Source organism: Lepidochelys kempii, chromosome 10 (genome assembly GCF_965140285.1).
Source record: "Lepidochelys kempii isolate rLepKem1 chromosome 10, rLepKem1.hap1, whole genome shotgun sequence".
NCBI classification, from domain to species: Eukaryota; Metazoa; Chordata; order Testudines; family Cheloniidae; genus Lepidochelys; species Lepidochelys kempii.
In genome coordinates this window covers 78,464,255-78,490,675 of record NC_136389.1, presented here as the reverse complement: position 1 = coordinate 78,490,675, position 26,421 = coordinate 78,464,255, and the positions used below count along the sequence as shown (strand labels likewise).

General features: G+C 45.1%; 2 protein-coding genes across 2 annotated transcripts in view; both read left to right on the top strand.

The window, feature by feature from the left end:
* Positions 1-8,426, top strand: part of IGDCC3 (immunoglobulin superfamily DCC subclass member 3) — a 258,890-nt gene extending 250,464 nt beyond the window's left edge. The window contains exon 14 of the mRNA XM_078854705.1: positions 8,271-8,426. Coding sequence (XP_078710831.1) covers positions 8,271-8,426 — 156 coding nt within the window. The remainder of the gene's footprint in view (positions 1-8,270) is intronic.
* A 16,610-nt stretch (positions 8,427-25,036) lies between these two features.
* On the top strand, positions 25,037-25,765 carry LOC140917968 (actin, cytoplasmic 2). Its single transcript, XM_073361499.1, has one exon. The coding sequence runs from the start codon at positions 25,037-25,039 to the stop codon at positions 25,763-25,765; it is 729 nt and encodes a 242-aa protein (XP_073217600.1).
* Positions 25,766-26,421: the final 656 nt, after the last annotated feature.

Sequence of the window (26,421 nt, the reverse complement as noted above, 5' to 3'; positions counted from 1 at the left end):
TGCACCGCTACAGACTAGGGACCGAATGGCTAGGCAGCAGTTCTGCGGAAAAGGACCTAGGGGTGACAGTGGATGAGAAGCTGGATATGAGTCAGCAGTGTGCCCTTGTTGCCAAGAAGGCCAATGGCATTTTGGGATGTATAAGTAGGGGTATAGCGAGCAGATCGAGGGACGTGATCATTCCCCTCTATTCGACATTGGTGAGGCCTCATCTGGAGTACTGTGTCCAGTTTTGGGCCCCACACTACAAGAAGGATGTGGATAAATTGGAGAGAGTCCAGCGAAGGGCAACAAAAATGATTAGGGGTCTAGAACACATGACTTATGAGGAGAGGCTGAGGGAGCTGGGATTGTTTAGTCTGCAGAAGAGAAGAATGAGGGGGGATTTGATAGCTGCTTTCAACTACCTGAAAGGGGGTTCCAAAGAGGATGGCTCTAGACTGTTCTCAATGGTAGCAGATGACAGAACGAGGAGTAATGGTCTCAAGTTGCAGGGGGGGAGGTTTAGATTGGATATTAGGAAAAACTTTTTCACTATGAGGGTGGTGAAACACTGAAATGCGTTACCTAGGGAGGTGGTAGAATCTCCTTCCTTAGAGGTTTTTAAGGTCAGGCTTGACAAAGCCCTAGCTGGGATGATTTAACTGGGAATTGGTCCTGCTTCGAGCAGGGGGTTGGACTAGATGACCTTCTGGGGTCCCTTCCAACCCTGATATTCTATGATTCTATGATTCTAAGCTGGGGCTGACTCTATGCCGCTCTAGATTACAGTAGCCCAGGGGCTACTCTAATTTCTCCTGTCTAACTGTGGCCCCTAAGGGGCTAGCTGCCAGCTAGAAATAGCCAGAGTGTCATCCACTCTCCAGCCCCTTGACATGCCTCATATGCCATGGGAGCCAACTGTGATAGCTGTACATCCACTGGGGATTTCTTCATGCTGGGGGGGAGTCCCAAGCTGGAAGATCCACCCAGTTTCCAGCCTCCTGCACCACGGGAGCAGGCTGGAGAATCTGACTCCTGGACTAGAGCCTCTGATCTCAAGAGAAAGAGAGCTTTCACTGTCCTGCTAAGTAACCTGCAGAGGAAAGAGGATGCATTGTCAGCATCAACGTAATCTCCAGTCACAATTCGCATACAGTTACACAAAGGGGTAGGCAGCAATGGGAACTACCTTTCCACCCAGACACAGAGCCGGGTCTGGGCCACAGGTGGCAGCATCGGCGTCCACTATGCAAGGGGAAAGACGAGGAGTGTAATTATTGCCTAGGCGGTTGCTTACTTCACTGCTGCTTTGACTTCCATGAGCAGGGTCATTACAATCCCATTACCGCTGACAACAAACACTGAATCCATCAACCCAACAGGCCATGTGTGCGTGTGAGAGAGAGAGAAGGGAAGATACAAATAGTATCACAGGCTGCAGTCATAAGCAAAAGTCTGCTTGCCGTGCTTCTCCTTGCTACTCAAATTAAACTCCTAGTACAGAAATATGTCAGCTACTGCTACAGTAAGGGCTCCTCTAGCTGTGACTTCCCACCCCGTCACTACTACACCCTTTCACCCCAATCCATGGTCTCATCCAGCTTCAGGTAAGCAGAGGGAGACTAAGGGCTGGTATCCTCAGGCTGGCTCCACGATCAGCTTATTGCTACAACAGACTCATCACAACTGTATTATTCTGTCTACGTCCATACTTCCACAGGAGATCATTAGAAAACACTAGCACCAAGAAATGAGAGTGGATCATTGCTTTATCAAAATGAAAGCTTTATACCACTTGCAGGAAAGCATCACTTTAATTTAAAAATGAGATTCTAAATTTCTGTATATTATATATTAAGAGAATGGGATTTAGTTTTAAAAGTATGAATACATAGCCCCTTAGTACGCTACCCAATACCTCATTAGATCCTCTCTCTCTGTCTCAGACTCTCTGTACATTCGTGGACAAGTAGCCACAATTGTCTAATGATCTGACTAGCCAGACCCTCATTTTTATCTATAGTTTCTTTAAATCAAGTAGATATATTGCACTGGTTAAAAATGTCCATGTGCAGCAACTACACCAGCACCCCTAAATACTAACCGATGTGAGCCATATACTCACTTGATAAATAAACATGAGTTTAAGATATGATGGAAACTTCTGGTTGATTTTTCCCCCCCAAAAGGATTTTGAAGTTCTTTCTGGAAAATTTTTTTGTTTTTCCATAAAATTTTTTTTTTTTAGAATTTTTTTTGAAATTTCAATATTTTCTCCATCTCATCTTTTTTTGCCCTTTTTCCAACCAAGTACAATCATCATGTGCATTTTCCCTACACTGACTTTGTTTGTTTCCATATTTCTTTTGGCTACCTTGTAACTTTTCAGAACTTCTCCAACTTTTGAAAAGTCACAGGGGGGCAAAGTTACAGTCTCATTTTTCCATCTGCTGCTCTCAAAGTTTCCTCGGCTTTAGTAAAGTTGCAAGAGGTGACAAATGTCAAACAAAACAAATAAAACCCAAACCATTCATTGCACTGCATTTAGTGCCAAAAGTAAATAAAAGGAGGCAAAGTGACAAAATAATTTTTAAAAAGACAAAAGTTTTCAATTTTGAGGGAAAAAAAAACAAAAAACCCCAAACAAACAGGAAAATGATGAAACACCAAAAATGCTCATGAAACTCTCCAGCTTAGAAAAGAGATAATTTGTTAGAATATGGTTTTGAATTCAAAATTTCCACTAGCTCTAAATGCCAAGTAACCTAGCAGGAAGGCGCTAACAGAAAAGAAGTCCATTCTAGTGTTTAGAAAAACTACAACTTATTTTGCACACAAAACAAGTGTTTTTCCTCCCTGCATGACTCCTTCCTTCCATTTTCTCTTCCTTTTATGCCTTGTCTCATTCCCTCCATTCTCTAGTAGGTTTTGTATGTATTTCTCCAATGCTGAAATCATTGTCGTTCTCTAACTGGCAGGTAAATGAATCCTGAATCCTTGAATCTCCCATGCATCTGGGAAAAGGAACTAGCCAATCTAAGGGAAAAAGTTGCCCACTCCAATCCCTTCATCTTAAAAAGCAGAGAAAGGAGTTGGGGGAAGCACAGACGGAAAAGGGAAGCACAACTGCCATTGTTTTATAGGGTCATAGTAATTAAATATCCTATAGGGTAGGAATATACTTAAGACAACCCCCATACAAGGCCTAGTTCTAGTCTTCCTGCCTGCCCCCCTTCCCTAAGAGAGGATATGTCCAATATTAAATTGATGTGATAGTTGATCTTACCAAAAGGCAAAGAAGTCCTTTTGAATCAGGTGTTCACCTAGTCTTGTGAGCAAAGCTGATCTGCTGACCTACCGCTGGATATCTGCAGTAAACAGCATTCTCGGGTTTTAACAGGTAAGTGATATCTTTTACGAAGAGAGCGAGAGAGAGGTTGAAAACGCTGGATCAGTCAAAAGCAAAGCTATTAGTCAAAATGTTAAATTGATACAATGGCACTAAGATTGTGTGCATAATAAGCATCCCAGCTGAATAAGTCTCATTAATCTATTTATTTTGGAAGGGACGCTGCTGGAGTCACATGCATCAGAACATTTAAACTGCAGTAATTAGAGTTTCATTGGATTTTCTCAAAAAGAAAAGGAGGACTTGTGGTACCTTAGAGACTAACAAATTTATTTGAGCATAAGCTTTCGTGAGCTAAGTGAGCAGTAGCTCACGAAAGCTTATGCTCAAATAAATTTGTTAGTCTCTAAGGTACCACAAGTACCCCTTTTCTTTTTGCGGATACAGACTAACACGGCTGCTACTCTGAAACCTGTCATTGGATTTTCTATCACACCCACAGAAGAATGTTACTGACCAAATGTCAAATTATGCTCTGTTGCGCCAGTGTAAATCCAGAGTAACACTACTTAAATCAGTGGAGTTACTCTGGATTTACACCAATGGACTGAAAGCAGAATTTAGCCTTGTCAAATATAAAGGGAAGGGTAAACACCTTTAAATCCCTCCTGGCCAGAGGAAAAACCCTTTCACCTGTAAAGGGTTAAGAAGCAATCTGGTTAGATATGCGTTAGATTCTGTTTTGTTTAAATGGCTGATAAAATAAGTTGTGCTGAATGGAATGTATATTCCTGTTTGTGTGTCTTTTGTAACTTAAGGTTTTGCCTAGAGGGATTCTCTATATTTTGAATCTGATTACCCTGTAAGGTATTTACCATCCTGATTTTACAGAGGTGATTCTTTTACTTTTTCTTTTTCTTTAATTAAAATTCTTCTTTTAAGAACCTGATTGTTTTTTCATGGTTCTTAAGATCCAAGGGTTTGGGTCTGTGTTCACCTATGCAAATTGGTGAGGATTTTTATCAAGCCTTCCCCAGGAAAGGGGGTATAGGGCTTGGGGGGATTTTGGGGGGAAAAACATTTCCAAGTGGGCTCTTTCCCTGTTATTTTTGTTAGATGCTTGGTGGTGGCAGCAATAAGGTCCAGGGACAAAAGGTAAAATAGTTTGTACCTTGGGGAAGTTTTAACCTAAGCTGGTAAAAATAAGCTTAGGGGGTTTTTCATGCAGGTCCCCACATCTGTACCCTAGAGTTCAGAGTGGGGAAGGAAACTTGACAAGCCTATATACCATCTAAGCAATATGTACACAGCTTTTTTTCTTGTTGGTGTACTTGTAGGAACTTTACGGCTTGAAAGCATTCGTTTTCCTTTAAAAATGTCCAGGCTGGTGATCTGGAAGCTAAATTCCAGGTTCCTGTAATTAAGCTGCTCTTTCATGCAAATTCCCAACTCCCTGCTCTGAATGTTTATGTTTCATACTGTTGATCATACAGCTAGTTTTAGGCACCTAAAAACCTAGGAAAGTACTAATTTTCCACGTTTTGGGGTCTGTGTTGTGCTTGGAAATGAGCCTGTCCGGACATTCACCCGTTTTTACTAGAAACTGACCTGGTGTTTTGCATGTTTTTGACTGGTTTTGAAAGCAAACTGAGGTTCAGGCTTATCCACAATCATACAGCCAGCCAGGGCCTCAGCTGCAAGTAGGGCCCAGAGGTCCTGATTTCCAGTTTCATACTTTAGGGCCCAATCCTGCAAACAATGGCACTGCTCATATGAAGTTACTCTTGAGCATAAGCATATGCAGCTTTGGGACCTAGGCTTTGTCCCCCCCAAAGAACTTGACTTCCAGCAGGACACTTTCTTTGAGGGGTCCCATGCCAAGCATGTTTGCACACAATTGACAAACTCTGAGGGACAGCTCAGTGGTTTGAGCATTGGCTTGCTAAACCCAGGGTTGTGAGTTCAATCCTTGAGGGAACCATTTAGGGATCTGGAGCAAAAATTGGGGATTGGTCCTGCTTTGAGTGGGGGTTGGACTAGATGACTTTTTGAGGTCCCTTCCAATCCTAATATTCTATGAAACGTAAACCTTCTGGTGTGTTGAATTCAATTGAGCTCTTCTGACAAAGGAAACATTTAGGGGAGAAAAATTTCATGCTCTTTCGGGGTGGGGCGTCAGTTTGAAAGAGAAGAAATATGCCTGAAGAGGTGGGGCCCAGAATCTGCAGGCCACGGTGGAACAAAGGTGACCCCAAACCAGCTTTTTGTCCTCCTAGTCCCGGGCCGCTCCAGTAGCTGGAGAGGCCCCTGCGTAAATCACACAGGCTCTGAGCTAAGGCAGCTTCGCAGGGCTTCCCTATGGACCCCTGCATAGCAGGAATCCTTGGGAGACAGCCTTACAGCTATCTTCTGCTATACTTGAGCCAGGGGAATCCTTCCCCAGCCAAATCTGGGGCGTCCAGGGCCTTTTTATACCACTCTAGCCCTTCCAGTGCAGGGGCAAGAATGTCACCCTTCATCTGACTGTTTATAGGGAGAAAACTTACAAAGTGTTTGAATTCTCTGGCCTGTGCTAGGCATCCGGTCAGACTAGATTGTCAGAACTGTCCCTTCTGACCTTAGAATCCAGGATCTCTTTTCCAGAAAAAAAAATTATAAACTCTTCTTTCATTCGATAGGCATTGAGCCTGCATACCTCACAGGAGCAGCCTGAGTACCGAGCTGTCAGTTTAAAATACACATTTCCACAATAGCATTCAGTGGGGATTCGCTATTTCAGGTAGAATAAATATTTTTTTAAAAATCTAATTTAGTTTCCATTGTTAAACAACTGTATTGCCAATTTTTTTTTTTTTTACCACTTTCATGCTGTCATTTTGGGGGTGAAAGGCCACTTAATTTCTCTAGTGCTTTCTTTTTGAAAAATGAGCCCATTTCTGTATCTGTGAAACTTATGCCCCCCCTTAATGTTAAGCAAAGAAACTGTGTTTTCAGAACACACATCTTAGGTTTTAACTCTTGATTCATTACTGATAAGGAATCAAGCTAAGGATGCTCCATTGTTCTCCTCATCAGGTTTCAATCATATTTCTCCAGAGAAGATGCAAAGGAAGGAACTCTTTTCTGTTCATACACATCAGCTTGATGAAATCAAGCCTATAAAAGAATTTCATTAATGGCAAATACACCACTGTTCTTTCGTCAAAATACATTTTAAAAAATATTTTAAAATTTCCCATTGTGCTAAATGCAGACCCTAACAAATTGTGTATTGGAATAATAATTATTCACAGCTTTAAAGTTATTGGCTTGGGAAATCTAATTGGATTTGCATGTAGATCTGGACTTCGACATATTTTATGCCCAAGGATTCCACTTGTCCACTATTCATTATGCTTAAAGATATCATCATAAAGGAACCAGAGTAACTTTTATACTATACAGAGGTTAATGCAGTGACAGTAGTATAGTGCATGAACACATTAAGACCGTTTCTTACAAAGAATTCTACAACTGGTTAAATGCCATCCACCAGAGGGAACAGATAAATTAAGTGGTAAGGTGATGAACACACTGGTGCAACACATCGTTTGCCGCATTGTGGTTGCAAAGTAACAACAGAAAGTCTGGCAAGCTGGGTGAGGTAATATCTTTTATTGGGCCAACTTCTGCTGGTGAGAGAGACAAGCTTTCAAGCTTACACAGAGCTTTTCTTCAGATGAAGAGCTCTGTGTAAACTCAAAAAGCTTGTCTCTCTCCCCAACAGATGTTGGTCCAATAAAAGATATTACCTCACCCAGCTTGTCTCTATAATATCCTGGGACCAATATGGCTACAACACCACTGCATATAATAGAAAGTCTATTACTCTACAGATATACTCCCTCGGGACCCATCAAATGATGGATGAGTAGGTCAGCTTCCTATACTTTGCTTTCTCTTACAAATCGACAGCAGTTACCAATGCTATAGATGTTGAGTGGTTGTCTTGTCTTTACTTTTTATATCCCATGTATTTATAGAATAACTACCTCCCTTCCTGACAGCACTATTTTTACCATTTAAGCAAAACTTAATTAAAATTTTAATCCAAAGATGAATTACACTCTTAACCTCCTGGAGAGAAGAACCCTATTCCTTCACTGCACACGGTATTGTTGATAATCACTTTTTTCACACTATGCTTTATTAATATACATATGGTACGTGCTCTGCCCCAAAAACTTACGATGTAAGACGGTTTTATAGGGCCAGATTCTGGCTCACATGATGTCAATGGGACTGTCCATGGATTAAAGTGAGGATGTCACACTCTGATGTACGTTAGGTCATCAGTTCATAAATCAGAACAAAAAAGCCAGTCTGCCCGAGAAGGGCACATCTCTTAAAGCCCACCAGATTTAAAGAGGCTGTGTTACCTTCCTGATCACTAGAAATAACTGTGAAGGTTATTACTCGTGGATGGTGTCCCTAGCCTCTGTTTGCCAGAAACCGGGAGAGGGCGACAGGGGATGGATCACTTGATGATTACCCGTTCTGTTCATTCCCTCTGGGGCACCTGGCATTGGCCACTGTCGGAAGACAGGATACTGGGCTAGATGGACCTTCGGTCTGACCCAGTATGGCCGTTCTTATGTTCTCATCAGCACATTTCTATAATTGAACTGAAAGGATCCATTAAGCTATTTATTTTACTATTTGTATTGCAGTAGTTCCTGGAGGCCTGTAGTGAGGTGGAGTGGCCTCCTACTGACCCAGATGGGGAGGAGCTGCTCGCAGAGCCCTGGTGGGTGCAGCCAGGCCACGCTCACCCCTCCCACCGGAAGTCAGGGGGCAGGGCAGGAAGTATAAAAGGTGGGTCTGGGGGGTTCAGTTGTGGGGCAGCTGCTGAAGGAGCCAGATATCCCCTCCCTGCTCCCAAGCTGGGAAACTGCTGCAGGCCTCCCGCGGCACTGAGGACTGGCCGACGCTGCCAGAGCCATCTGGTGACCGAGCCATGGAGGAGTCGCCGGGACTGCTGCTGGCCTTCTACCTGGACAACTCAGAGGACCCCCTGCGGACCCAGGTATGCCTATGCCGACAGTCCGCCGAGTGAGGACACTAGGAGGTTCTTCTCGTGCCTGAGCTCCCCCAGGCTGCATTTGGGGTGCTCTACCCCGGCCTGAGTTCAGAGGACTTGTTGCCCCACCCTGACTAAGGGCCTCAGCCCTGAGTGTAGGCCTGAGACCCAGACTCTGCAATGCCCCGCCAAGTGTTCGGCGTACTAACTCTTTGATTACCATTCTATCCGGAGTACCGGTCCGAGCCACAGACTCTTCGCTGCCCTGACTGTGGGCTAGAGACCCTGAGTCTGCCCGGACTGGTGACCAGAGATACAGGCAGAGTGTGACTCGGCTCATTCCCTAAGTGGGAACAATGCCCCGGGACATAGTGAGGCGGAGTGGTCTCCTACTGACCCAGAGGGGGAGGATCTACTGCTAACCCACTACAAGGCCCCACTTGAGATGGGGGTCCCATAGGTCCAGTTCCTGAGACTGTCCCTGCCCCAAAGAGTTTAGAATCTAAATAGACAAGACAAAGGATGGGAGGGGAAACTGAGGCACAGAGCTGGTCAGACAGCATGTCAGTGGCAGAACTGGGGAGAGAAATCCAAGTTTCCTGACTCCCAGTCCAGGGCTCTATTCACCTGATGCCACCACTTCTCTTTAACTTACTACTAACACGTTCCAAAAAAAAAAAAAAAAAGTTTCCTTTCTAGGCCCTCCTGCCAGTTGCCCACACCAAACTGGCGGGAAGATGGCAAAGAAATTTGGCTTTGCTGGCAGATGGGAGCATTGTTCCCTCTCTGTCATTCTCCTGTTCTCTTTTGAGTCTGATTCTCCTCTCACTTTCACTGGTGTAAGCCAGCAGTAGGAGATACAAAAAATGGTGCAAGACCAGAATTAGGCCCATGGAGTTCTAACTTGCCTCAAATGAAAGCCTCTCTCTCGATCCCTAATTTTTCTGGCCATATCCCCCCTCAAAGTTCTGTTGACACAATAGCTGCTAGTTCTTTAGCCTTGCCTCAGCTCTTGACTGACCCATTAAGCCCATGAAAAGACCCTTTCTGCGAACTCAACTTCACGCACCGCCACTCGGAGACATGGAGTGGCGCGTTGAGCTAGGACATCTGGGAAGCCCAACTCACCAAGTTCCTCAGTGTCTCTCCCCTTCAGTAGGCAGTGACCCAGTTTCTCCTCATCCCCCATTATTAAGGATGCGTGCTCACAAGGCCAACATTCAGCAGAAATGGAGAGTCGTTGGCACCGGGCAGGATTGGATCCCCAGTAGGCAAAAATTGTCACAATCTCCTTCCTTCAGAGATAGGGCACAGGTTTGCAAACTTCCAAGGTCAGTAAGAAGCCCCCAACTTACTCGCTATAGCCTCCTTCAACTCCTCGCTCTTCGTGAGGGCTAGGGGAAAAGCGCTTTTGGAACAGAGCGTTACACTTGGCAACTGGCAGAGCCACAGGTATATTGATTGGCCTTTGCATCTTTTTGTTTTATAAGGCACACTGGCACATAAACATGAATAGGATGGGATGAGGCAAGGGCTAGATCCCCTACTGCTTTTCTGTGGGTTTATGCCTGTGTGACCCTGCTGTGTTACATCAGCATAAAGCTGCCCTGATGCAGTGAAGGAGGCCCAGAATTTAACCGAATGTGTGTGTTTCTGTTCAATCAAGGCAGAAATGAGGCTTATTTTACTCACAATTCCTTGCAAGCACAAGCCCGAGGATGGCACCCTCTCTTGCTCTAAATAAAATGTAATCCTTTGCACTTCCATGGCACCTTCTGTCAGAGGATGCCCAGGCACTTTACAAAGGTTAATAAGTTAAGCCTGGCATTATGGCTGTGAGACAAGATGGTATCACTGACCCCTATTATACAGATGGAGAAACTGAGGCCCAGAGAGAGATGAAGTGACTTGTCCAGAGATCCTCAAGAAGCTTGGGTGCAGAACCCAGACATGGAGACAACCAGTCTTGGGCTTTAGCCATAAGACTGTTGTGCCACATTGCCAAAAATCAAACATTGAAAAAGTTTCTCGTGATTTGCTACCACGTTTCTAGGGAGAAGGAGGAGGGAGATCAGAGCTGTTAACCTTTTCAAGGTTAAAGCAAAACTTAGTTAAGACCATTCATCCCGGTTCTTGCTCACTCTTTCATTCTGAACAAAGACAACGCAGGAAAAGCACTCTCACCGCAGGCAATATCTAGCAGAGGAAATAAACAGCAATACATTATGAGACAGAGAGCTCTTGCATCTTGTACCCATTAACTAATTCCTACGGCAGGACATGGGCACCAATTCATCAAACGTAATCAATACCTTCCCATACGCAGCGGGTTGAGGAGAGTGTGTGTTGACATTCCGATGACCTTGGGAGAACAAGGCCAGCTCCCTCAGAGCTCAGGCCAAAGAATCTAGTGACAGAGGATGTGGAAAAAGCTAATGTACTCAATGCTTTTTTTGCCTCTGCCTTCACGAACAAGGTCAGCTCCCAGACTACTGCACTGGGCAGCACAGCATGGGGAGGAGGTGACCAGCCCTCTGTGGAGAAAGAAGTGGTTCGGAACTATTTAGAAAAGCTGGACGAGCACAAGTCCATGGGGCCGGATGCTCTGCATCCGAGAGTGCTAAAGGAGTTGGCAGATGTGATTGCCAAGCCATTGGCCATTATCTTTGAAAACTCATGGCGATCGGGGGAAGTCCCAGATGACTGGAAAAAGGCTAATGTAGTGCCCATCTTTAAAAAAGGGAAGGAGGAGGATCCTGGGAACTACAGGCCAGTCAGCCTCACCTCAGTCCCTGGAAAAATCTTGGAGCAGGTCCTCAAGGAATCAATTCTGAAGCACTTAGAGGAGAGGAAAGTGATCAGGAACAGTCAGCATGGATTCACCAAGGGCAAATCATGCCTGACTAATCTAATTGCCTTCCATGAAGAGATAACTGGCTCTGTGGATGAGGGGAAAGCAGTGGACGTGTTGTTCCTTGACGTTAGCAAAGCTTTTGACACTGTCTCCCACAGTATTCTTGCCAGCAAGTTAAAGAAGTATGGGCTGGATGAATGGACTATAAGGTGGATAGAAAGTTGGCTAGATTGTCAGGCTCAACAGGTAGTGATCAATGGCTCCATGTCTAGCTGGCAGCCAGTATCAAGTGGAGTGCCCCAAGGATCGGTCCTGGGGCCGGTTTTGTTCAATATCTTCATAAATGATCTGGAGGATGGTGTGGATTGCACCCTCAGCAAGTTTGCAGATTACACTAAACTGGGAGGAGAGGTAGATATGCTGGAGGGTAGGGATAGGATACAGAGGGACCTAGATAAATTAGAGGATTGGGCCAAAAGAAATCTGAGGTTCAGCAAGGACAAGTGCAGAGTCCTGCACTTAGGATGGAATAATCCCATGCACTGCTACAGACTAGGGACCGAATGGCTAGGCAGCAGTTCTGCAGAAAAGGACCTAGGGGTTACAGTGGACAAGAAGCTGGATATGAGTCAACAGTGTGCCCTTGTTGCCAAGAAGGCCAATGGCATTTTGGGATGTATAAGTAGGGGCATTGCCAGCAGATCGAGGGACTTGATCGTTCCCCTCTATTCAACATTGGTGAGGTCTTATCTGGAGTACTGTGTCCAGTTTTGGGCCCCACACTACAAGAAGGATGTGGAAAAATTGGATAGCATCCAGCAGAGGGCAACAAAAATGATTAGGGGACTGGAACACATGACTTATGAGGGGAGGCTGAGGGAACTGGGATTGTTTAGTCTGCGGAAGAGAAGAATGAGGGGGGATTTGATAGCTGCTTTCAACTACCTGAAAGGGGGTTCCAAAGAGGATGGATCGAGACTGTTCTCAGTAGTAGCAGGTGACAGAACAAGGAGTAATGGTCTCAAGTTGCAGTGGGGGAGGTTTAGGTTGGATATTAGGAAAAACCTTTTCACTAGGAGGATGGTGAAGCACTGGAATGCGTTACCTAGGGAGGTGGTGGAATCTCCTTCCTTAGAAGTTTTTAAGGTCAGGCTTGACAAAGCCCTGGCTGGGATGATTTAGCTGGGGATTGGTCCTACTTTGAGCAGGGGGTTGGACTAGATGACCTCCTGAGGTCCCTTCCAACCCTGATATTCTATGAATCTGGACCGAAACAGCTGTATAAGCTCACATGTTGCTCCACACCGCAATCAGGTTGCAGCTTGTCATGGCATACCCACGCTAGCTTTGATCTAGCTAGACCAAAACTACCTGGAGTAACAATAGCAGTGTAGCCGCAGCAGCCTGGGTAGCAAAGCTTGTGTATGTATCCTGGGTCCTGTAGCTGGGACCTAGCCCATGCCGCTACCCCTACGGCTGCAGCTACACCGGTATTGTTACTCAGGTATGTCTACACGAGCTGCAAGCCCATCTCCTGATTGCAGTGTAGACCTACCAATGTGGCTTGGCCCAGGCAGCATGTGGCAGAGGCAAGAGATTAGACCTGATGTCTCCCAAGCGCGAGGCTAGCCCCATAATCACTGACCATCCTTTAGCCACTGCCACAGTGCAAACAGTAAGTAATAGCGGCAGCCAATGCCCGTGCTACCCACGTTCTGTGGATCAAGTACCTCAGTCTTCTGAGCCAGCCACATCCCTGGCCCCTATCTATAAAAATGCCAGCATGTAAGTGAAATGCCCCCTATCTGTATGGCCGCAATTCAACAAGGCAAAGAAGCCATGGCAGTAAGCAGTATCAATGGATTATTATGCACACTGCGCACTTTTTTGCCAGAGGGGTATCCTTACGACCCCCCCCCAACCTTCCCAAACGAATAAATGCAAAGAGCAGCAAAAATGCAGGCTTACTCATTGGCATGATGGTGGACTTTGTCTTTCACAGCAGTTCGGCTACCCCAAAATTAGAATTAGTAAGAGATGTGGAGATACAGTAAAGCTGCTTTGATGTTTGTCTGCATGATTGAGGGTTAAAATCATCGCTGTTCAGCCTTATCAGCATGCCAAAGGTAATTAGATAACAGGCTGCCATAAACTGTCATTTCCTATGAACATATTTAAAGTGGTCTTTAGTTGACCTTTACTGTATGCAGTTGCTTCGTTTGCTCTATGCTCCTCCAATGGATTTATTTTGAAAATTAGACACGTCTGTGGTCTAGGATGCCAGATAGGAGAAATAGCCTAGATTCTGCACGGGAACAAAACATACATGGTGATGAGAAAACAGTCCTGACAAGCTGTTTTATAGACTCTTTAGAAAGCATATTTTTACCTGTATGGGCCAAATTCAGATTTTGTGTAAGCAGCTGCAAGTCCACTGACTTTACATGCAAGACTAAATCTGCTGTTTGAAGCAGTGGAAATTTACTTATCATAGAGTCATTAACAGGAGAGGTAGCCAAGGGAATAGAAAAAGATGGAAAATTTTAGGACTAATTACATTTTCAGCTGAACATGCCAAGGTATAAAGTCTGATGCATCAGGGCACCAGGCAATCACCCAAGGGTCAGGAAGGAAATCTTCCCCCACCCATCAGAGGCAGGATTACACAACTGGCCAGGTGCATTATGGTCTCAATCCAGAGATGGTACACAGCCAAGTGAGGGCCAAGTGTCCTGATCTGATACAGCAGGCCCTAAGGCCTTATATCTTCACCTTAGACAAAGGAGGTTTTTAATATAAATCAAAGCAGAAACACATTCTTTTCAAATACACTATTCCAACTGGCTTTGCAGAAGAGCAAGAGATTCCATGCCATCAGTAGCTGCTGGCTGGTGCAGCACTTCCTGCCTTACAAAGCTCCAGAGTGGAAGAAAGAGAAAAGATGGAGAAGGAAAAGGACTTGAATAAAGTGGTACAGGGCCAGATTTGCCTTTCCTACATTCAGAAGACACCTGTCATCCCAGAGCAGTGCCCAAAGGGCTTCTAAAATTGCCATGCTGCTCAGCAGTTTTTTCTTCACCTTTTGAGCCTCTGAGCATAATGGAATTGAAAAAAAACAAAACAACCCACACAGACATAATGACGACAGCCGCTATCAAAATAATTCTAAAGCTCTGGGAAGATTCCATGCAAGTTACATGTAGATCGATGGCTACATTCCATTGCTAGGACATATGAATATGGTGGTTATGCTTCTAAACACACCCAGTGAGTCATTTCCTACTGTATATAGCAGTAGTTTTCAACCTGGGAACTGTGACCCCTGCGGGTCCGCAGACTAGGTCTAAGGGGTCCACAACAGGTTGTTGTTACCATAGCACAGTGGTTTTCAACCTGTGGTCCATGGTGGACCACTGGGGGTCTGCAACCCCTGGGGGTCTGGAGGCTATGTCTAAGATTTCCAAAGGGGTCTGCACCTCTATTTGAAATTTGTTAGGGGTCCTCAAATGAAAAAAAGTTGAAAACCACTGATCTAAAGCTCTGGAGTTATCTTTCTTTGTCCATTCCTATATATGTTGAGTTAGGAAAGTGGTGTCAGTTGTTTACTGGAGTGTCTCATAAAAATAATGGAGCTAGCCTATTATTATTTTCCACAAAGATTTTAAATAAGAATTCCTCTGTTACGGTTGTCATTTCTGGAATTTAAGGAAGGGTCTGATGTCATTAAATAATGGTTTGAGGCTTCAGTAACTCAGGCAGAGATTAGAGGTCTATTACAGGAGTGGGTGGGTGAGGTTCTGTGGCCTGCAAGATGCAGGAAGTCAGACTAGATGATCATGATGGTCCCTTCTGGCCTTGAAGTCTATGGCCATCTCGGTTTGGACTGAAATATAAAACCAAGGTCCTGACTACTCGTATCAAGGAAACACCATCATGTCTGGGTTACATTTTGAAAAACATGATCAATTTAAGCAAAAATTCCCATTTCTGTTAGCACCCCCTTCAAATGGTATGTATGGAATTTTAAAGGGTCGCACAACTTTTCATTTCTTATTAATTTCCTCTGGTGATATTTTTAAGGGTCTTTTCAGCAAGGGAGAGTGGCCGCTTACAGCAGCACCCACACCAAAGGTGGTTGGGCCCATCCTCTTGCCCTGCTCTGTGTTTATTCCTGCCTCGAGGTCTGCTTGAGCCTAACTTGAAAGCTGGATCCAAGGCCAAAAGGGTGAGTTGTTCTCAGGTGCAACCGGAGCCAGACACCTGTAGCAGGGTGACTACCTTTTCAAAATGCAAAAACAGGACACATAGAGGAGCCCCGGCCCCCGCCCGCAGGGTCCCTCCTCGTGCTCCTCCTCTTCCCCCTGAGGCCCCGCCAGAAGCTGAAGCATGGCAGTGGTAAGAGCTGCCCAGGGAGCCCGGGCTGCTGAGCTGACCATACTTGAGTAGTGGACAAAACAATCCCCATACATACCACAGATTGTAAAGCACTTTGAGACCTTTCTGGAGGCAAGGTGCTATATAAATGCAAGATCATTTCCAGGAGACCCTATCTTTCTCATTTGTCATGAACTCCCAAAGTTCAATAGACTTATCTCCCCATAATCTTATTCTGCTATTAGAAGTAGATTTATGCGAATTTTAGAATTCAGGAGAAAGTCAGACCCTGCTGGTCAAGGCATCTTCCAATTGAGGGATTTATAAAGTAACTGAACTTCATTTTAAAATCTCATCAGATTCACTGGTTAATACTCCCATATCGAATCTAATTAAATTTTTTAAAAATACTTTCCAATTCCCCTCACACGTGATCTCACTTGGCAGCCAATAGAGGAGTTTTTCCTGTTATTTTCATCATTTCTTCAGTGACATGAAGACCCTACTTTTTAAGAACAAGCAAGATTCTTAAAGCATATTTTTTATATTTATTATACCAGAATCTGGGAGATCCCAGGGCCAGACAATATTTCTTTGTGTTTTTAAATCTTCACAAACTAAACAGCACAAATCCCTGATCTGGAAGACAACAACAAATGGGTGTTGTGACTATCACCCATTAACAGTGTCCAAGTCAACTTCCATATATATTGTTGGCTCATTCTATCTACCTGGCCCCCATCACCATACTCCCTGAGCACCTCGCAATCTTTATGCATGTTTCAGAGTAACAGCCGTGTTAGTCTGTATTCGCAAAAAGAAAAGGAGTACTTGTGGCACCTTAGAGACTAACCAATTTATTTGAGCATGAGCTTTCGTGAGCTACAGCTCACTTCATCGGATGCATGCCGTGGAAACTGCAGCAGACTTTATTTATACACAGAGAATATGAAAAAATACCTCCTCCCACCCCACTGTCCTGCTGGTAATAGCTTATCTAAAGTGATCATCAGGTGGGCCATTTCCAGCACAAATCCAAAACCTGGATTTTGCTGTTCCTGTTCAGGTTCCTGTTCATGGACATCTAGCAAAGCCAGCTGCCTCCCTACAGCCCAGACTTACATACCCATCTCCATGAGAGAGGCGGGGCTTCGCACACCTCCCTCTCATCTGCATCTCCCATTGGCTAGCCTAGGCAGCTTCCTGCCAGCCGGCTTTTGTGGATCACATCCTAAGGTGCCTATCTCTTCCCGTTTATTGTATAGCGAGCCTAGACACCTAATTCAGGCTTTGTGTGCCCCAATGTCATTCCAGGGCTTTTCTAGGCACTGCAATGTTCAGCATCGCAATACCTAAGTCCCTTTGTGGATCCAGGCTTAAGTGACTTGGCCATGGACAGCCAGGAAGCAGAGGAAGGAACTGAACCTGAGTTTCCCAGTTCTCAAGCTAGTGTCCTAACGGGACCATCCTTCCTGTATTTATAGAATGACTAAGCACCACCAAAAACTAAAATTGTAGCACTGGACTGAATGCAAAAGAGAAACAGTAAAGAAGGAGAGAAGAGACGGACACTGAGGATTTTTGCCATTTTTTAAAATTTTAACTTTACCACTATTTTATACTTACATGCTGGTAGCAGGACATGGCCAACCATTCCCATCTCCAGGAGTGAAGTCATTAGAATCTATTTTTCCCCTTGACGCTCGGTTTTGTACCTCCTGTTTTCATGCTCTTGCTAATAATAATGTGTTGTGCTAAAGCATCTTCCATCCAAGAGTCTCAATGCACTCAGCAATCAGCATCTCAGAACAGTCCCACCTAGTCTGTCTGGATTATCCCCATACTCCAGATGTAGCAAACTGAGGCACAAAGCAGTTAAAGGTCACACACAGTGAATCAGTGGCCAAGCCTGGAATAAAACCTGTACCATTCATAATCACGTGCCTCAGGAGGCTACTGCAAGGTCTAATTCATTAGACGTATGGGAAGCCATTTGAGTTCTGTGGGTGGAAGGTGCTATAGAAATGCAAAGCATTGTTATTAGTAATCAATCTATGTGAGCTGGAGTTTAACCAGGGGATGAAATGGAACTGCAAGGAAACGTGGATTTTAATAACATTGTCGGGTTCCTTGGAGTATCACCTCTTCTGTATTTTATTAAGCTTCCTCTCTGCAAGGCTCATCTTTAAGCCCAGGCATTTGAAGAGCAGGATATCTAAAAGGCTGGGGAGTTTTATCTAGGTTAGAGATGTTTATTATCAATCTTGTTTATTCATAGAGGGGCAGCAAGTTCACAGTACTATGTATCCATGAAAAAAAATAACATACAGCCTCAAAGAAATTAAGTGTGACACGTCACCCAGTGCCTGGGATAGGTGTTAGCGTTTGAATGATTCGCCTCTTTACAAACCAAATATAAAAGAAGGCAATGACATTTTCAGTATGATTTCAGGAGCCTTAATTTCTGGGGGCTAAACTTCAGCCTGATTTTTACAAGTCCCGAGAAACCGCCACTCCAATTATACAATATAGACGGGACCGCAAGAGGTCGTCTAGTCCATGCTTCTGCACTGAGTCAGGATTAAGTGTGGTCAATGGGAGCGGCTGGGGTTTAGCACTTTGTAAAAATCAGAGCTAACGTGTGTTGAGTGGGGATCCCAAAACCTTGTTAATTTTTGCCTTAACTGCTCTGTGCTAAAATAAATGCTCAAGGTTGTTGCAGGATGCTTTTAAATTCTCCTTGTGTGCCATACAAAACACCACCCTGCTAGCAAGCAGAGATGACAGAGGACATGCATAGGCCAGCCTAAATGAGAAAATCAAGGCAGCATGCTTTCTGCCTGAAGGCCAGTGATTGGTGACGGCACAATTCCTCAGCGAGGCCTAGAAATTGACAGTTTTTGACAGCATTCCCTATCATTAGGACTCACTTGCTGTCTTCCCAGCCTAGATCCAAGCAAACACTGCTGACCGATTCCACACCACAATATGCCACAGTTTGATATTCAGAATGAGATTCAGTTGTCACTGCACAAAGAAATTGGAGAGCAATTGCATGAGAAGTCACTGGTGTGTTAAGCTGTCCTGGGATACCTAGCCCCCTCGCCCTTGTGATGGACACCACTGGCTAGAAGCCGTAATGTATCAACATAACCATGAATGTGTTTATTGTCCCAGAGGTTCTATTACAGCTAGACATAACCAAACTGCCTCAACTTGTTGCATTACAATCCTCATTCCTGCAAGATTTATTGTTTAGGGTCAACTCCAAATGAGGGCTTGGATCCAGCCTGGAGCTCGTATTATAGTATTGCTGGACTATTTATTAACATTTCTGTCCACAAAGACATGCACTGTTTGAAATAAATACTGCAGGAACCTTAATTTCCCTCCGTACTAATGCTTACAACCCCCATCCAAAAAGAAGGCAGGAAGAGAAGCGGCAGAGAGCGAGGCAAAGACAAGAAGAAATAGTACTTAGCGTGTATACATAGGGCTTTGCATTCACAAGAGCATCCTGTGAGGTGGGGAAAATATCAATGTACCCATTTCATAGACAGGGAAACCGAGGCTCAGGGCAGGGAATAGGCCCCCCAGCAGGTCAGCAGCAAAGACAGAGTTAGAACTTAGAAGTCCCTGGCTCCCAGTCCTGGCCTATGCTGCAGAAGGACAGAGGATGCAGAAAAAGGAGGGTGGAGAACAGAGCAGAAATCAATATAAAGGGGATGGAAAGTGAGAAACAATTTTTTTAGATAAAAAGTATTTTTAAAGACCCTTAGCATAGCAGCCAATAGCCAAAATCCTGCACTGTGTATGTGGTGCAACCTTAGATAACCCATTGGTCAGCGTATGTTACATACCCTCTCTGTGCCCCATCCATACTGGATAGAAGTAGAGGTGACACATGGTGTCATGTGTCCCCCCAGATTTCTGCCAGGGTTTACATGCCCTGCCCTGACCCCCGCTGAATACCACCAGAGCCTTTAAATTGTGCCCCCGCCACTATCAACACAAGCCTGCCTCGTTAGCTCAAGCTGTAAAGACCCATGTTGTGAGCTCGAGAGCTCCCCAGGGTTAGGGTGACCAGACAGCAAGTGTGAAAAATCGGAATGGGCTGGGGGGGTAATAGGAGCCTATATAAGAAAAAGCCCCAAATATCAGGACTGTCCTTATAAAATCAGGGCACCTGGTCACCCTAGGCCAAGGTGGTGGCCTTCAGTCTTGCATAACCCTCAGGCCACAGTAAGCAGCCGATCTCCGACAAGATTCCTTCTCTGGCACCTTTGTCAGCTTGGAGCTCCCCATGCCGCAGCATGAAGTTCCTGATACACTGGTGCCCTCTGGCTCTGCAAACATAACAGGAGCTGTAAAACCACTGTGAATTCCTCCAAGGGGATTCCTTTAACGAACCCAACGTATAATCTTAGTCCAGTGAAAACAAACTGACCAATGCAGTCTGCAAGCAGTTCTGAGCTGATTACAGCCCAACCCAAGAACAGTAGCCTCAGACTGTGCTCAGACGAGTAATTCATGCACCACTCTCTGCACGGTCTGCATCTGTTTTAGCACGACTGTTCCTCCTTATAGGACTCACAGTGCTGTGATATACGGCAACTGTACAGTATTTTAGAGGAGCTGTTTGCCAAATGTAAAGGACGGCTTCTTGCCCGAGGACTTCCTTCTGTTGCTATTGATACACACGTCTGCAAAGGTTTGTTACATGCCACCAAAAGGATTAAAGCTTAACATAAGAAATATTACTGCAGAGATGCTGGAGACAGCAGCCACAGGGCAATAACGTAGCCACGCCAGCTACGCCAGCTACGTCCTACTGCAAGCAGCTTGGATTTTAATGCATGAGGCTTTTGCCTCTCCGAACAACGTAGTGCAAACAACAAAGGCACTTCCATGGGGAAATGTTCTGCGAGTCCGTGGCATTGCTGGCCTGCCAAGTACTGGCTGTAGACCTCAAAGTGGCCAGTACTTGGATGCACCTGAAAAATCTTTAGACAAGACGATCGCTGTGATATGTAATAAAAATACTGAGTCGTCCCTCCCTGCCCCTCTTCCTGCTGGCATTTCCCGAGAAAGAGAGGCTCCTTGGGCCAGGGTGTAACTGTATGGCCCCCTATACCCAGAGGCTACCCCTGATCACCCACCTTGCAAGAGCCCCTGGAGCAGACTGCCTGACAGTGGTGGGGGGAAGGAGAAGGGGCCACGGCCAAGATGCTCCACACCTGGTTATCCCCAGCTGCTGGAATGCCCATATGGGCAATTATTACCTGGACACAGACCTCGGAGTGAGGGAGCAAGCACATTGTCTCCCCCTCAGTCCCTGCACTGACACAGTGGTGAATTCTCCGCCCCACCCCAGAGAGGTTAAGCAGTCCCTGCACTGGAGCTCAGGATTTCCTCAGACCATTAGGCCAAGTGCTAGTTAGGTGCAGTGTCGGTCGCAGGCATGGTTGAAATGGCTTTGACCTGGCCTATGGTAGCACTTAGATGGCTTTCCCCATTGGCTCAGTTGGGAACACGTGCTGAAAGCCCGTCAGATTTCCTGGCATGCCTGCACGGCTGGGGAGTTTTTGCTGAGTTTGCCAATCTGACTCATTCCCATGGAGAGAGGACTGGTTGTAACAGGATTTAGCAGGACTAGATTATCTGTCAAGGATTAAACCCTACCAGGAGACAGCATTATGGAGAGATTATTTTGTGATTATATATATATATATATATATATATATATATATATATATATATATATATATATATATATATATATATAAAATTCGCTGAAGTAGATCACAAGATTATCCTGTAACAAGATTCATTTATGGTGAGACAATGATGGACAATCGGGGAAGGGGCCAATGCCATCTTAACATGTGCTCTCCAATGTGGAATCATCCAAGTATATATGATCGTCCACTGTGGGCTCTGAGAGGGAAAAGCATCCAAGATACCAATGATGCCTCCCTCAGTTTGAGAGAGAAACTTCTGGAGAAGATCAGGTCAAAGGTCATTAATTTATAGGTAGTTTCTTAACTGACCCTAATTTCTGAAGCATTATTAGCCTTCTAACACAGTCATCCAGTAGATGGAAGCCAGGGCTTGGGAGACGAGCAGCATCTAAATGGAGATTTGCAGTGAGTCCAGCTCTTTTCACTTTCCAGAAAGTTGGTGGCAGGACTGGTTGGGAATATTTTAGCTCTGCATAGAAAGGGTATTTCTGCCTTATGGCCTATGAGAGAAGAAGAAAAACAGAGAAGGGAAGAAAGAGAAAAATAAGAAGAAGAAAAAAAAGAGCTGATCCCCCAAAGCTAAGAATGGATTCTGGAAATTCATGGGTGGGAATGAGGTGAAGAAAACACGTTGATTTGAATCCCCCTGATACAAACCTGCCTCTAAAGCTTTGGTTCTGGGTCAGTCCAAAACCCAAAGTGGCCTTTGGCATTCTAGAGTGAGGGCATGCTATGGGCAAGATGGCAGAGATCCTCCTAAGAAACTGGATCTTAGTGGCATTAAATCTGAACAGGAACCCAAACTGAACCAAAGCCAGATTCAGACACTGTTTCTTCACCTTTGTCCTAGTTAAAAACAGGAGAGTTACTCTCTATTCACTTGCTGGAAGATTCTCTGCTCCTTGAAGTCTTTAAACTACGATTTGAGGACTTCAATAGCACAGATATAGGTGTGAGGTTTTTTGCAGAAGTGGTGGGTGAAATTCTGTGGCCTGCGTTGTGCAGGAGGTCAGACTAGATGATCATAATGGTCCCTTCTGACCTAAATATCTATTAATCTATTCCAAGTCTCTCTTTCTCAGTAACAGGCTCAGAGAAGTATTCAGGCAAAGGAGAAAGCAGTCCTAATGGCTAATTGAGAACCAAACCTACAAATCAAAGAGCTCTGTGCAATCACCATTATGTTCTGGAGTTGCACGTAGTTACCCACCTCTGGGACTCTCATCTGGGACTGCATCCGCCCTGCTAAGTGGGACAGGGGTCCTGATATGGCAAAAAGCAAACATGGTACAGAAGAGCTTAAGAACGAGTGTTACACAGCACCCATCCGACATAAAATTATGGTTGAAACCTTACCTCTTCTATACCATTGGTTTCAACGGGAGTTAGGCACTTATATATCTCTGAGGATCTGGGCCTATGAGTCTTCATGGTTAGTATAGCTCACGAAAGACCACTCTCAACATTCCACAAAAGTATTACCCTGCAGCCAGAGCCATTTTCAGGTCATATTTCCTTGCGATTTCTCAGTGTGCCTACTGTGCATTTCAAAGAATAAGGGGTGGGGGAAGATACAGGATTCTACAAATGGGATACAGGATGGGCAAAATGGGATCCCATGCAAATTAGCTGGGTTCAATTCAAGAGGCTATACAAATTGTGTGGGGAAGGGAAGAAGTGGATTTTAGGGGGTGTTTACGTTTTATCTGAAAAATATTTTGGTGCCTGAAACCTCTCTCTCTCCAGGGAATGCATCCGATGAAGTGAGCTGTAGCTCACGAAAGCTTATGCTCAGATAAATTTGTTAGTCTCTGAGGTGCCACAAGTCCTCCTTTGCTTTTTCCAGTCAGTCTGTGGCTCTTATTTTTTAGCCATGTTATAGAGGGCATAATAGCAAATCATGCCTATTTAGAAACAGATTTCCATTTTTAATAAAGCCCAGCTCTGTATCCCTTTTCACATGCTGAGCAACCTGGGAGCAAGAATGACTCAGCGTGAGTAAGGCTTACAGATTCTGTCCCAGGCTGATTTTAAGATGATACTTTCCACAGAAAGGCTGCTTCGCACCCTGTACTTTTCAAATTGCTGCCGTCCATCTTTTAACAAAGAATCAGTTACAGCAAATCCTTCCATTCTTGCGTATAAATGGATGATCTGCATTTCTTCAGCCTCATGCACGAACCCTGAAGTCACACTCGAACAGCACAGTGAGGTACTGGATCTCTGCCACCTTTCAGACTGTAGAACGCCACCTTCCAAGTAATGCAATCAAAACAATCCATCTAAAAGCATTTCATTTGGGATGGATTGATGTGAATTGTTTAGAAAAAAGCTAAAGCTCTGTGGGACAACTAATGGGTGCTTATTAGGACAGCCAATGAACTATTCAATCAACTATACAGGGAAACTAATGGGGACTGGTAGGCAAAAGACTTGGTGAGGACTTACCTCTTTAAATAAAGCACAGAGGGTCTGGTGATTGGATTAATCAGTTTTAATTTTCATTGCTACTCCAATCATGGCAGTGTGGCCTACCGGGCACAGCACAGGACTAGAACTCAGGACAGCTGGGTTCTAATCCTGCCCTGTTGGGTGATCTTGGACAAGTCACTTCATTGCTCTGTGCCTCAGTTTCCCCATCTGTAAAACAGGGATAATGATACCCAATTCCTTTATAAAGTGCTTTGAGACCTACTGATAAAAAGCGCTATCTAAAAGCTAGGTATTATTCACATACTGCAGTCTGGTTTGTTTCACTTGCAGGTTGGGAAATACTGCCCATCAACTTTCCAAATCTGACTCATTTGGAAGATCCCTCATTAATTATCAGGCAGACTCTAAAGTCTAGCACTGCCACCAGGAAGGGCTTGGCAAAGGGTGTCATCTGTAAAGTTCTTTTAGATGAAAGCCCTATGTAAAGACAAGAGATTAACATGAGACAGGGAAAACCTCCCTGAGGGCAGAGACCCCCCACTCTTTACCATACTAGGTTAAGACCAACCTTGAAACCATCCCCACAATCCCCTGAACAAAAGCAGGCAAATAATTACACCCACCCTCTAGAAACAAAAAGCACTTCTTAATCAGTTTTCCCCCCATACCTTTAGATAGTCACAGCAGAGGGGACTCTGGAGATATCTCAGAATAATTTACAACTGTGGCAGCGAAGTGAGCTGACAGGGAAGGGAAAGGCTAGTTTCTCTTAAGAAGTAAGGGCCTGAAATTTGCAATTTGGAAGTGGGAAATACCCACCTCTGAACCAGCTCTTTAACTTACTTTTAGCATTGTACCACTGGCAGCTGATGTGGGGCCCTTCCGAGATGCACCCTGCAGAGGGTGAGTGAACAGATGGAAGCAATAGCTGCTGATTCCAGGTCATAACCCTCCGCACCTCTCCCTAACGCAAGCCAGGTGCATCAGGCACTGAGTAGCTTCTTCCCTGGACAAATGTCAGCGAACCAGTAGGCTCACCAAGAGACACCAATGAATGACTGCATCCTGCCCCATTTAGGGGCGTGGCCATGTCTCCCTTAAATATGCCCCATACTGCAGAGGGAACCTCCTATCCAGCCAGCAGCAGTGCATCTCTGAGCTTTTGCTGTTGCAGTTATTCTCCCAGCTAACTCACTATAGCTGATGAAGAGCTTGCTGCTCTGGTAATTGATAATGGCTCTGGTATGTGCAAAGCTGGCTTTGATGGGGATGAAGCTCCCTGGGCTGTCTTCCCCGTCATGGTGGGGCACCCCAGGGTCATGGTGGGGATGGGCCAGAAGGGCAGCTATGTGGGAGATGAAGCCCAGAGCAAAAGGGACATCCTGACCTTGAAGTATCCCACTGAGCATGGCATGGTCACCAAGTGGGATGACATGGAGAAGATCTGGCACTACACCTTCTACAATGAACTCCTGGTGGCCCCCAAAGAGCACTCTGTCCTACTCATGGAAGCCCCCTTGAACCCTAAAGCTAATAGGGAGAAGATGACTCGGATCACATGTGATACCTCCAGTGCCCCAGCTCTGTATACAGCCACCTGGGCTGTGCTGTCCCTGCATATGTCTGGCCATCCCGCCAGCATTGTCATGGACTCTGCGGATGGTGTCCCCCACACCGTGCCCATCTATGAAGGCTATGCCTTGCCCCATACTATCCTGCACCTGGACTTGGCCGTCCGTGATCTGATCGACTTCCTCATGAAGATCCTTACCAAGAGAGGGTACAGCTTCACCACCACGGCTGAGAGGGAAATTGTGCGAGATGTCAAGGAAAAACTGTACTCTGTCACCCTGGACTTTGAGGTGGAGATGGCCATGGCCGCTTCATCTTCCTCCTTGGAGAAGAGCTATGAGCTACCTGATGGCCAGGTGATCGCTATTGGGAATGAGAGGTTCAGCCATTGTCCACTGTAAATGCTTCTAAATAAACTACCTGCAAGTGTATCCACACAACTGGAATAGTTCTGGTTCAAATAAAAACCCTTGCCAAGTTTCTGAGACTGATACTGAAGCTATCTGAAGGACACTACTTTGTTCATGTTAAATCTCCAAGGTTGGTCTAAGCTTCAGGAGAATCGCACCATGTAAAGCTGTCTGCTTGCATCATTGCTAACTGGGACAGTCCACTATGTGATCTAAAATTGAAATGAGACTTTTTTTGGTGTGTGTGGGGGGAGCTGGTTGTAGGAATGTTAGGATCCTGTGAGATTTCTGTTTGCTCTAAATGTTCTCCTCCTCCTTCCAATTATGAAATTCTCTAGGGCTTGAGCCCCAGTTTTGGGAGTGGGAGAAGTAATCAAGGCAGAATGCAATGACTGAACCACTAAGCATTGCAAACGTGCTGTCCCTCTCTTTCTCCCTCCTCCTTCCTCTGCGAGGTTAGCGCTCCAAGGAAATCAGGAGGAGACGCTTGCTATTCTGGAGCACCTAAGCATTACAAATAAGTTCTTTATGGCTTGCAAAAGCATGGTGCTAAGCACCATGCAACGTGGGCTGCAACTCTCACAATAGGAATGCTTAGAAGCTTCTGCAGAGCTCAAGTGGAAAATCAGGTTGCTTTGGAGTTTTGC

What these genes read in the sequence shown, in the direction of transcription:
- LOC140917968 (XM_073361499.1), top strand. Translation starts at nt 25,037, where the DNA reads ATGTGCAAAGCTGGCTTTGATGGGGATGAAGCTCCCTGGGCTGTCTTC.